The following is a 13037-nucleotide window of genomic DNA, read 5'->3' as shown; positions in this document are numbered from 1 at the left end:
CCCTCTGTCGGAGTTGTCTGGCAAGAAGGAACTGAGGGTGGAGGAAGCGCGTAGCCCCCTTTATGGCGCGATATGTTGGCGCCACTTCAGGGGTTGCAGTGGTGCTCCCCCACTACAGATACTGCTAAGGGAAAAACTTCCAGCACCGGTGCACGTGGCGAGCACACCTATAGTGGAATACACCTGAGCAACACATCTCGAAGAACGCCAGTTACGGAAACAGGTAACTGTCCTTTTCTCTGCTCAGGGTTTGCCATATGGCCCAGCGTCTTGTGCAGTAGCCTTCTAGTTTCCAGCTGTCACCACATAAAGGGGCATTTAATTGCTCCTTCTTTCCATTTAGCCTGAAAAAAGGGTGCATAGCATACCCATCAGATTTAGTTTGACTGTCCATAGGTCAAAGAATACCTCCATTAATACCTTCCAGCATAACATTACCTTGCCCTCACAAATTTGTACATGTAAATATTACATGTGCATTCACATAGTTACTCATAATTCCACATATATTCAAGTAGATAAACAATTACCTGAACTGAGTATAAATATTGTATTTGTAAATTGGTACATATGCAAAATTTGCACAGACAAATTTGGAGATTGTTTGGAGCTAGTTTGTAAATTTACAGTAAGTATTTAGAGTACCCTGTATTCAAATATTTGTAATTAGGAATGAGTGTAAGATGTAAAGTTTGGATTGGATCTGGATTTCAAATGCCCTAGAGTTCAAGGGAGTGTATAGATCTGGGGCTTTGCTTCATCATCATCTCTGAAAGTAATGTATTGTAATGCACTTGAAATGGGAAGTATGTGTACAGAATATTTTATATATAATGTTTTTCTACTTGATCCAAAGACTTCTTGACAGTCTTCTCTAAAACCATTGTGTATTTCCAGGATGAAGATAAAATTAATGAAAAGAAGAGACACATGGGAGACACCAAACACTTTTGTCCAGTGAGTCTGAAGGAGAACTTTGTCCTTTTCCCAGGGATTGCTGAACATGGAGCTATATATCGAGAAAAATTTTACTATTTTTCAAGTCCTGAGTCCAGAGAAAAGTTTTTGGAGAACCCTGAGGAGTATGTTGCTCACAAGGAACCATTACAAGTGAGAAAAAGTTAAAACTATTTAAAATAGATTGCTAATAAGAGGTTGATATTACATATCATTTTCCATCCTCATTACAATTATTTTTGTTGTTCTTTGGGGGGAGGGATAGCTCAGTGGTTTGAGCATTGGCCTACTAAACCCAGGGTTGTGAGTTCAATCCTTGAGGAGGCCACTTAGGAATCTGGAGCAAAAATTGGTCCTGCTAGTGAAGGCAGGGGGCTGGACTCAATGACCTTTCAAGGTGTTGCCAGCCCAAAGGCCCTGGGGGGGGCACAACAGCAAGGTTCATTGCCCAGTGTGCATCACACTAATTAACACACCAGCGTGGAGAAGCAAACCAAGTTTATTTGAACCCAAATAAGGTGCAAAGGAAACATAGCAATCTCAAATCCTGCACACCCGCACGCAGGTGGGGTCCCAGTCTTTATACCCCTTTGTGAGGGTTTATCTGTACTTTCCCACCGTGGGGGCTACATTCTCATGCATATAACTTTAATTACAGCATCTGCTTTCCGCCTATCTTATCTAGTATTGGCTGCATCTAGTGCCAAGCAGCCTTGCAGCTGCCAGTAGTCAGCACATAACACAAGAGGTTACAAAAGTTTAGTAAGGCTAACAAAAGCACTTCACATAGAGGTACTTTGGTTCACATAGGCCCGAGTTACCTAGATTTATGCCTAGTGACACCAACAAAGGTCCCTTCCAGTTCTAGGAGATTGGTATATCTCCAATTATTACCTATTACCTTTATTTTTGTGTTGCTACAAGTGTGCTAGGCACTTCACAGAAACAAGGAAGATGTGCCCCTTCCCCAGTGAGTTTACAATCTAAATGTAGGCCCAACACAATAAGTAAAGGTTATGAACAAAGGGAGAAGGGAAGGGCAGGACAAAGATTTACAATAATATCACATGCTTACTCAGTAAGACATATACACATTTTGATGGCTCTGTTAAAATAGTTTTTTGTTCATTAATTATTGTTAACTCACTTCTCATAAGTGAAATGGGGTCAGAGGAGGATGGGACTGGGTGGGAAGTTGAAATAAGAAGAATAAAAAGGGTGAAATAGAGTGGCAGAAGGGAAGGGAGTTAATGTACAAGTTTTTATCTACTGTATATGTAATTCACTGTAGTTTTAAACATTGAAATGCAAAATCCATGTGTGCTTATGCTGCTTTTGGGGGTACTTTTTTTTGTATTAGAGGCCCTGAAATTTAGAATTAATTCAACAAGGTGTATACAACTGTAACTTAAGTGCACCCTAGTGTAGAAATTGTTACAAAAGTATTCTTAATTCTTTCTGACAGGCTCCTCCCTTAAGACTGTGCCTGCTGGGCACACATGGAGCAGGTAAAACTATCTGTGGCCGATGGCTAGCTGACAAATTAGGAATTTTCCATATTCAGTTTGAAGAACGTCTACAGGAAATGATCATGCCCAAAACAGAAAAGAGAGTTGGACTTGAATTTGACGAGGAACCTGAGGAAGATCAGATTGACATGGAAGCTGTCTTTCAGGAATTGGGAGACTCCTCTCAGACCAATACAGAAACAGAAACTGAAAGTGAAAGTGCACATGAAAATGAAAATAACAAAAATAAAGAGGTAATAATAGTAAGCAGTAGTATCCTCTTTTTAGAGGCCAAATACTCAGTATTGCCAACCCCAAGAATTACCATTCATTTTCTATTACTGTCTTGACTCCCTCCCCTCCTAATTTATTTCCTTTGATAAAAGAAGGTGGTAAATAGTTTGAGAACCATTGATCTGTTTAATGCATCATGATTCACACTTGCTCAGAGAACTTATTACTTTTTAGGACTATAGTAAAGAACTTTACGTTAACTTCTGCTTTCTGAATTTAGCTGAACAGGGTGCAGAGGAATGCGTCAGGAGAAGGGGTCTTAGACAAAAGTGTTCAGTTTTTAAAACTAATCAGTTTTAGCTAATGGGCAGATAACTAGTAACCAGAATCCTTTGGAAGCACAGCGTAATGTAACTTCCCTTCATTACATATTTCAAAATAAAGTTAAATGTTGAAAGTATTCATAATATTCCCAAAATGATCCTATAATGAGTGTTTCTATGCAAAAACGTATATCAATCATTCATATAAACAATAATGTCACAGTAAAAACAATAGGGGGTTGGTTTAGCTTTTTAAAAAAAAGCAACACTTCCTGATCTTCCCCCCCAACACACACACTCTAACTTCTCTGCCCGAGACTGGGCAGCACTCTCCCACTCTACCTCCCTGTAGTAAGGCGGCCTGGCTCCCAGCCACACCTGAGAGGGACGAGCCAGAACAGCCGCCTCAGTGGGCGGAGCCACCACCACCTGTCCCCGCCCCCCCGGAAGTCAAGGGGCGGGACAGGAAGTATAAAGGCTCGGGCCCAGCACTCAGTTGGGCCCCGGCCGCTGGAGAGGACAGACGCTGGTGCCCGAGCTCCTGCTGAACCAAGCCTGCCCCGAGCCCAGTACCCAGAGGAGGACTGGCCGAGCCTGCCCCGAGCCCGGTACCCAGAGGAGGACTGGCCGAGCCTGCCCCGAGCCCGGTACCCAGAGGAGGACTGGCCGAGCCTTCCCCGAGCCCGGTACCCAGAGGAGGACTGGCCGAGCCTTCCCCGAGCCCGGTACCCAGAGGAGGACTGGCCGAGCCTGCCCCGAGCCCGGTACCCAGAGGAGGAGTCGAGCCCACCCGTGCACCCGTCTCCTGAGGAGCCTATGCTGGTGGACCCCCCTGCTGAAGCTCCGACGATACAGGTACCATCGGAGGGGGAGATTGGAAGTGGCCCGGGGATAGCCGACCCCAGTCTGGCTGTAGCTGACACTGAGCCTATGTCAGTGTGTTGCGGCCAGGATCCCCACTGACTGCAGTGGATCCACGCCGCTGCTAGGGCCCCGGGCCGGGACACAGTGGAGTGGGTGGGCCTGTGTCCCCCCTGCCACCCTACTCACGGGTGGCAGTCTCCCCCTCAACCCCAACGCTCAGGCTTAGAAGCCTGGACTTACCTGTTTGCTGCTCAGCCCTGCCTGAGGGTCTGAGCCCTGTGTTGCTGCCCCGCCCTGAGCTAGGGCTTGGGCTTACAAACTGAACTGCTGCTCAGACCTGCCTGAGGGTCTGAGCCCTGTGTTGCTGCCCCGCCCTGAGCTAGGGCTTGGGCTTACAAACTGAACTGCTGCTCAGTCCTGCCTGAGGGTCTGAGCCCTGTATTTGTTGCTGCCCCGCCCTGAGCTAGGGCTTGAGCTTACAAACTGAACTGCTGCTCAGCCCTGCCTGAGGGTCTGAGCCCTGTATTTGTTGCTGCCCCGCCCTGAGCTAGGGCTTGGTCTTTATAAACTGAACTGCTGCTCAGCCCTGCCTGAGGGTCTGAGCCCAGGACTACTGCCTGTTGCCCCGCCCTGATCTAGGGCTGGGGCTTAAAGTACTGTTTGTTTGCTCAGCCCCGTCTGAGGGTCTGAGCCCAGGACTACTGCCTGTTGCCCCGCTCTGATCTAGGGCGTGGACTGTGTGACTGCACTACTACTCAGCCTCCTGTAGTGAGGTGGCCTGGTTCCCAGGCGCCCCGAAGTCGGAGAGCGACCCCTCACCTGACAAGGGGACCCGCACACGGACCCTTACACGTGGCACCTGACCAGGGACCCTTGCCCAGATATGTGGGCACGGGCCCTCGACCCTTCTGAGAGGGGACCTGGGGGGGAGCGAACCCCACCCCGAGACATGGATCTGTCTCAGCTCTTCGCCTTCCTGACCGAAAGCCAGAAACGACAGCAGGCAGCCCAGCTCCGGCAAAAGCAAGAGCAGCAGACCGCCCAACAACAGCAACAGCAGCAGCTGGTTGAACAGCTGGGAGCCCAGCAGCACCAGCTGATGCAAGACCTGGCCACGCAACATCAGGACTTCCAGAGGGAATGCCTCCACCAGTTGGCCGCGGCACTGCCCCGGCCCACGGAGCCCCAGCCAGGGGGCTCCGAGGGGGCACCGCGGCCGAACCCATCCATCCGGCTGACCAAGATGAGCCCCAGCGATGACCCAGAGGCCTTCCTGGTAACGTTCGAGCGGGTCGCCGTCGTCGCGGGGTGGGCTCCGCACCAGTGGGTATCCCTCTTGGCCCCGTAGCTAACGGGGACCGCCCAGACGGTCTACCGGGGCCTGTCTACAGAGACCGCCCAAGATTACCACCAAGTAAAAGCAGCGATTCTGGACGCCCTGGACGTGAGCCCGGAGACCTTTCGCCAGCGGTTTAGGGGCTTAACCTACCCCACAGGGGGCCGGCCCCGGATGGTGGCCCAGGAACTATGGGAGACATGTAAGCGGTGGCTGCAACCTGAGACCCGAACACCCGAGGAACTCACGGAGCAAATAGTGTTGGAGCAGTTCCTCCATATACTCCCGCCACGAGGGAGAGCCTGGGTCCTCCGCCATCGGCCCTCGACGCTGGCAACTGCCGTCTCCTTAATGGAGAACTTTCTGGCGGCGGAGGCCCCCGTGGCCCCGACCCCGCGAGTCGCCACCACTGGGGTGGGTCGCCCCACTCCTGAGAGGAGGGCCCCCCTGGCCCGGATGGACTCCCGAGAGCCCCCCCGGGGGCCCGAACCCCGAGGCCGACCCCCGGAGGCCCCGGTGCGACCCGCGCCCACCTCGCCTCCCGTAAAGCGGGGGACCACGCGGGACTCTCTGGGAGGAGCCGCAGGAAGACGCCCCCAGCCAGGCCGAGCTGACCTGGGACCCTGCTTCTCCTGCGGGGAGTATGGACACCTACGCCGGGACTGCCCGACGATGGAATGCCACTTCAGCCAAGTTTACTCCGGGGAAGGCCACGCCCGGCATCCCCAGGCCGCCAGAATCACGGTGCCCGTGGTCCTGGAGGGGTCCCCAACGGTGGCTCTCATTGATTCCGGCTGCAGTCAGACGCTGGTCCACCAGAGCTTGGGGCCCCGGGCCGATCCCCACCTGGGAGCAATCCGGTTGCAATGCATCCACGGGGATACTCGGCCGTACCCCAGTGCTCAGGCCCAGTTAACAATAGAAGGGGTCACCCGACTGATCGTAGTGGGCCTCGCCCCGCGCCTGGCGTACCCAGTGATCCTGGGCCGCGACTGGCCCGACTTTTCGGAGGTCCTCCGTTGCCACGCCGGGGAATGCCCGAGGATCACGCCGGCCTGGGAAGGAGAGCTGCCGGAGGCCGTAGAGGGCGAGGAGGAAACGTCCGAATCCCCCGAGCAGCTGAACGAGTCAGAGGACTCCCCTTCAGGGACTCTAGAGGGCCCCCCACTTCAGATGGACTTCTGCCGCGACCAGCGGGCCGACCCCATCCTCAAGCGGGCGTATGAACAGGTGGCCGTCGTCGACGGCACCATCATAGACTCTCGCCAGGCCACCCAATGGCCCCACTTCGAGCTACGGCAGGAATGCCTGTACCGGGTGGAGAAGGACCCCCGGACAGGCGAGCTTCAGACCCAGCTTCTTGTTCCCCAGTGTCACCGACGAGCCATCGTGAAGCTAGCCCATGATGTCCCGGCGGCTGGACACCTCAGCCAGGAGAAAACGTTGTCCCGGATTTTGACGCGCTTCTTTTGGCCTGGTGTGCATCAGGAGGTTCGGACTTACTGCCAGTCCTGCCCCGACTGCCAGTTGGCTGCGCCAGCCCAGACCCCGAAGGCACCATTGATTCCAATGCCATTGATTGAAACCCCCTTCGAGCGGGTGGCCATGGACTTGGTAGGCCCGCTCCCCAAGAGCACGGCCGGCTTCCAGTATATACTGGTCCTGCTGGACTATGCTACCCGGTTCCCCGAGGCGGTACCCCTCCGGACGATCACGGCCCGTAGCATCGCCAACGAGCTCGTGAAAATCTTTGCCCGCGTCGGGTTGCCCCGAGAAATCCTTACGGATCAGGGTACCAACTTCACCGCTCAGCTATTACGGCAGGTGTGTGAAGTCCTAGGGATTAAGCAGCTGCATACGTCCGTTTACCATCCGCAGACCGACGGGCTGGTCGAACGCTTTAATCAGACTCTGAAGAGCATGCTACGAAAGTTTCCCCCAGACGATGTCCGACGCTGGGACCAGTTACTACCCCCACTGCTCCTGGCGATCCGGGAGGTCCCGCAGTCTTCCACAAAGTTCTTCCCATTTGAGTTACTATACGGCCGACGGCCCCGAGGCCTCCTGGACCTGATGCGAGAGACATGGGAACAAGCCCCGTCCCCTGCCCAAGGCCTCTTGAAATACGTGCTGCAGCTTCAGGAGAGCCTGGCCCAGGCGGGGGCCCTCACCTGCAAGAATCTGAAAGATGCCCAGGAGTCTCAGGCACAAACCTACAATCGCGGGGCGCAGACTCGTGAATTCCAACCCGGGGACCAGGTCCTACTCCTCCTCCCGTCTAGCGAATCAAAGATTCTGGCCCGGTGGCAAGGGCCATACGAGGTGATCCGACGGGTCGGGCCAGTCACGTATGAAATCTACCAGCCCGACCGGAGGAAAAAGAAGCAACACTACCACGTAAACCTTCTGAAACCATGGCGGGAGCGAGAGGGGCTGTTGATTACCCCCTACCCGCCGGAACCTGAGCTGGGCCCCCAGGTGGTCGAACCAGTGGACTCCGAAGGCCCCCAGCTCGGACCGACCCTGACGACAGAGCAACTTAAACAAACCCAGTCTCTCTTATTGGCATTCCCCCACACCTTCACAACCCATCCGGGGTGCACCACTCTTGTCCAGCATTCCATCCAGACAGAGCCAGGCGTGGTAATCCGAGGTGCAGCCAGGCCTTTGCCCTACCACATGCGGCCGATCGTCGAGGAAGAGGTACGAGCCATGTTGGACCTAGGGGTCATCGAACCAGCCCAGAGTGAATGGCGCAGTCCAATCGTCCTAGTCCCCAAGCCAGATGGCAGCAGATGGTTCTGCATTGATTTCAGGCGCGTCAACGCCATCTCAAAGTTCGATGCGTACCCGATGCCCCGAGTAGATGAGTTGCTCGGCCAGTTGGGAGAAGCCCGGTACATCACTACTCTGGATCTGAGCAAGGGGTATTGGCAGATCCCCCTCGAACCGGCCTCCCAGGAGAAGACCGCTTTCGCCACCCCCACGGGCCTGTACCAATTCACCAGAATGCCCTTCGGCCTCCATGGGGCCCCGGCCACATTTCAGCAGCTGATGGACCGCCTCCTCCAGCCCCACCAGGACTACGCCGCCACATACCTGGATGACGTCGTCATTTATAGCCGTCAATGGGAGGATTACCTCAACCGGGTGGCCGCAGTCCTGAGGTTTCTGTGGGCTGCCGGGCTGACAGCCAACCCAAAGAAATGTCGAATCGGGTGGCAAGAAACGAACTACCTGGGGTATACCGTCGGCAATGGACTGGTAAAACCTCTCATAGGGAAGGTTCAGGCTATTGCCACCTGCCCCCCGCCAACTACCAAGTGCCAGGTACGCCAGTTCCTGGGGCTGGCTGGCTACTACCGACATTTCATCCCCCGGTTCGCGACCATCGCAGCCCCCTTGACCGGATTGCTGGCCAAGGACAGTCCCCATTCCAGGCCCTCAAGGACAGCCTCTGCCGCGAACCCATCCTCCGCAGCCCTGATTTTGATCGGGCCTTTATCCTCCAGACCGACGCCTCAGAGGCGGGACTCTGCGCGGTCCTCTCCCAAGAGGTCGATGGGGAAGAACACCCGGTCATCTATATCAGCCGGAAACTATTCCCCAGGGAAAAGAACTACGCAGAGGTGGAGAAAGAGGCCCTCGCTATAAAATGGGCGTGCGACACCCTCCGGTATTATCTCCTGGGAGCCCCGTTCACACTAGTTACAGATCACACCGTGCTCCAATGGTTGGCCCGGATGAAAGACCACAACATGAGGCTGCAGAGGTGGTACCTAGCGCTACAGCCTTACGCCTTTACGGTCCTCCACAGAGCTGGGAAGGACCACGCGAATGCGGACTTTCTTTCCCGGCTGGGAGGCATGGACGGGTCCGGCCCTGCTGCACGGGAGCCGGACTTGTGGGGGGGGGGGGGTAGTGAGGCGACCTAGCTCCTAGTCGCACCTGAGAGGGACGAGCCAGTACAGCCGCCTCAGTGGGCGGAGCCACCGCCACCTGTCCCCCCCCACCCCCGGAAGTCAAGGGGCGGGACAGGAAGTATAAAGGCCCTGGCCCAGCGCTCAGTTGGGCCCCGGCCGCTGGAGAGGACAGACGCTGGTGCCCGAGCTCCTGCTGAACCAAGCCTTCCCCGAGCCCGGTACCCAGAGGAGGACTGGCCGAGCCTGCCCCGAGCCCGGTACCCAGAGGAGGACTGGCCGAGCCTGCCCCGAGCCCGGTACCCAGAGGAGGACTGGCCGAGCCTGCCCCGAGCCCGGTACCCAGAGGAGGACTGGCCGAGCCTTCCCCGAGCCCGGTACCCAGAGGAGGACTGGCCGAGCCTGCTCCGAGCCCGGTACCCAGAGGAGGAGTCGAGCCCACCCGTGCACCCGTCTCCTGAGAAGCCTATGCTGGTGGACCCCCTGCTGAAGCTCCGATGATACAGGTACCAACGGAGGGGGAGATTGGAAGTGGCCCGGGGATAGCCGACCCCAGTCTGGCTGTAGCTGACACTGAGCCTATGTCAGTGTGTTGCGGCCAGGATCCCCACTGACTGCAGCGGATCCACGCCGCTGCTAGGGCCCCGGGCCGGGACACAGTGGAGTGGGTGGGCCTGTGTCCCCCCTGCCACCCTACTCACGGGTGGCAGTCTCCCCCTCAACCCCAACGCTCAGGCTTAGAAGCCTGGACTTACCTGTTTGCTGCTCAGCCCTGCCTGAGGGTCTGAGCCCTGTGTTGCTGCCCCGCCCTGAGCTAGGGCTTGGGCTTACAAACTGAACTGCTGCTCAGACCTACCTGAGGGTCTGAGCCCTGTGTTGCTGCTCTGCCCTGAGCTAGGGCTTGGGCTTACAAACTGAACTGCTGCTCAGTCCTGCCTGAGGGTCTGAGCCCTGTATTTGTTGCTGTATTTGTTGCTGTCCTGCCCTGAGCTAGGGCTTGGGCTTACAAACTGAACTGCTGCTCAGCCCTGCCTGAGGGTCTGAGCCCTGTATTTGTTGCTGTCCCGCCCTGAGCTAGGGCTTGGGCTTACAAACTGAACTGCTGCTCAGCCCTGCCTGAGGGTCTGAGCCCTGTATTTGTTACTGCCCCGCCCTGAGCTAGGGCTTGGGCTTTATAAACTGAACTGCTGCTCAGCCCTGCCTGAGGGTCTGAGCCCAGGACTACTGCCTGTTGCCCCGCCCTGATCTAGGGCTGGGGCTTAAAGTACTGTTTGTTTGCTCAGCCCCGTCTGAGGGTCTGAGCCAGGACTACTGCCTGTTGCCCCGCTCTGATCTAGGGCGTGGACTGTGTGACTGCACTACTACTCAGCCTCCTGTAGTGAGGTGGCCTGGTTCCCAGGTCGGAGAGCGAACCCTCACCTGACAAGGGGAGCCGCACACGGACCCTTACACTCCCCCTGCTTTGGACCCCCCCTACATTCCCTTATATTCCCTAAATCTGCCTCCTGCTCCCTTCAGTGCCCTCTTTTCCCTCCACTTTTGCTAGGAAGGCCATTCATCCAGTTTTGAACTGGACAGTCCTCTTTTTGGGTGATTTGTCCCCTGTCTGGCACTAAGGTAACTGAAGTGTTTTGTCTAGTATTGGACAGCTGATGCCATTATTAAGGGTACAACACTTTGCCCCCTCCATCATGACCTCACATGCATAGTGTACACAAATTCACGCAGATAGAGCAGAGTGGCATGCTCTTAAAAATGGTGCTTCTTATGTGGTGTGACACTGCATGCACCATGTGTATAAGGTAGGAGTGAGCAAACTACGGCCCATGGGCCAGACCCGGCCCCTGAGGGCTTTGGATCCAGCCCGCAGGATTGCCCCCCGTGGCGCCACGGGTCCCACACCACTCTCAGAGGCGGCCAGCACCACTTCCCTGTGACCCCCAGGCAGGGGGGCAGAGGGCTCCATGCGTTGCCCTTGCCTCCAGGCACTGTCCCTCGCAGCTCCCATTGGCCGGGAATGGGGACCATCTCATCACCAACCACCTGTATATACACAAGGATGGTATGATCACCCCTGGGCACCGCTCCCCATACCATTTCCACCTAACTGGTCATTCTGGGATCCATGAGCAAAGTTTAGGGCCCAAAACCACAAGCCCACCTAGGTCCAGATCAGCCCTTTCACCAACTGTCCCAGTACCCTCAGAAACACAGCAGGAAGACACTGAGGAACCTGAGGACACAGCCAAACATGACACTTGTCACCTACTCATCTCTTTTTATCGTAACTGGACAAAACCATAATACCACCACCAGCCACTACTGGGGATGATTTCAAATACTTTCAGGACCTCTTCAAAAGGTAGCCAAATCCCTAAACATTTCACTAGAACAGCTACCAGAAGCCCAACATAAGGTCACAGACATACTCCAGGCATCCCTAATGGCAAATATAGCTCTGACAATTAATGATGAAATCATGGAGCCTGCAAAAAAAAATCTGCCAGACATCTGCTACAGCACCATCCTCCTGTAAAAGGTCCAACAAAAAATATTACATGTCAACAAAAGGGGCTGAGTTCCTATTTACATACCTCCTCACCAAATTCCTTAGTAGTGAAGGCAGCCACCCAAAGGGGAAAACAACACCAGTCTCGAACGACCCCATACGATAAGGATTGGAAAAGGCTAGACCTTTTCAGGTGGAAAGCTTATTCCTCAGCTACACTTCAGTTCCTCATAGCCAGCTATCCCCGCTAGCCAAATATACACACAATCTGTTCTCCAAAATGTCAACTTTTATTGAAAATTTACCAGATGACAATAAAGAACAGTACAAGGCAAACATTTCTGAAGGGTCTCTCATTGCCAGGACAGCCCTCCAGGCCTCCCTGGACTCTGCAGACATGGCAGTACAATCCCTCATGACATCCGTGATCATGCATCATGGCTCCACCTCTCTGGATTCCCAAGGGAGGTCCAGGCAACAATCAGGGACTTACCCTTCGAGGGGCAGAAACTATTTGCAGATAAAACCAATGTCTCATTACACACCCTAAATGATTCAAGGGTGACCTTAAAAACTCTTGGCATTTACATACCTGCAAACAAAAACAAACAGAGCAGGTTTTACAATAAGTGATTCCGGTATATGCCATACTCTCAGCCCCGAAGACAGTACGACCAATGACGTAAACAAAGACAGAGCAGACGTCAGCAGAACCAAGATGAGCCTTTGATGTCTCATCGATCCACCTCTAGACCTGTGAAGGTGTGGTCGAGGGCATGAGACCTCCACACATTTTAACTTCGGAACCAAAAATGGTGCCTGTCTATTTCAAGACCGTCTGTCACCATACTACCCAGTTTGGAACACCATCATGACAGACAAATGAGTTTTAGAGATTATCCAGAAGGGCTACTCTATCCCCTTTATTTCTATCCCACCTACCTACCCCCCTTCCCCAACCATCTTCGGAGACCCGTCTCACGAGCACCTGTTACAACAGGAAATAAACCACCTCATACAATTAGGTGCCGTGGAACCTGTACCATCACAACACAGGGGGAGAGGTTATTCATATTACTTTATAATTCAGAAAAAGACCAGTGTGTGGGGATGCATCCTCCCATCCTGAATTTACGAAAACTCAACAAATTCGTGAGAACACAACGTTTCAAAATGATGACTCTAACCACAATAATTCCGGCATTAGAGAAGGGAGATTGGCTCTTGGCCTCTGACCTTCAGGATGCTTATTTTCATATTACCATCTACCCATCACACAGAAGATTCACACTAGGGAAACAGTATTTCCAGTACAGAGTAATACCCTTTGGCCTATCCACTGCCCCAAATGTTTTTTCCAAGGTTCTTGCTGTTGTTGCAGCTCAC

General features: G+C 54.0%; 1 protein-coding gene and 1 long non-coding RNA gene across 8 annotated transcripts in view; one reads left to right on the top strand and one right to left on the bottom strand.

Annotated features, from left to right (window-relative positions):
* Positions 1 to 13037, top strand: part of AK9 (adenylate kinase 9) — a 212832-nt gene that overhangs the window by 138157 nt on the left and 61638 nt on the right. For all 7 annotated transcript variants that reach the window (XM_045009542.1, XM_045009545.1, XM_045009543.1 and 4 more), the window contains 2 exons: positions 898 to 1110; positions 2423 to 2719. In XM_045009542.1, the coding sequence (XP_044865477.1) occupies positions 898 to 1110; positions 2423 to 2719 (510 nt within the window). The remainder of the gene's footprint in view (positions 1 to 897; positions 1111 to 2422; positions 2720 to 13037) is intronic.
* LOC123366270 overlaps positions 1 to 13037 on the bottom strand; it is a 51049-nt gene that overhangs the window by 32719 nt on the left and 5293 nt on the right. The window lies entirely within an intron of this gene.

This window comes from Mauremys mutica, chromosome 3 (assembly GCF_020497125.1).
Source record: "Mauremys mutica isolate MM-2020 ecotype Southern chromosome 3, ASM2049712v1, whole genome shotgun sequence".
NCBI lineage: Eukaryota > Metazoa > Chordata > Testudines > Geoemydidae > Mauremys > Mauremys mutica.
The sequence above is the reverse complement of the archived record's forward strand: the minus strand, read 5'-3'. Positions and strand labels throughout refer to the sequence as shown.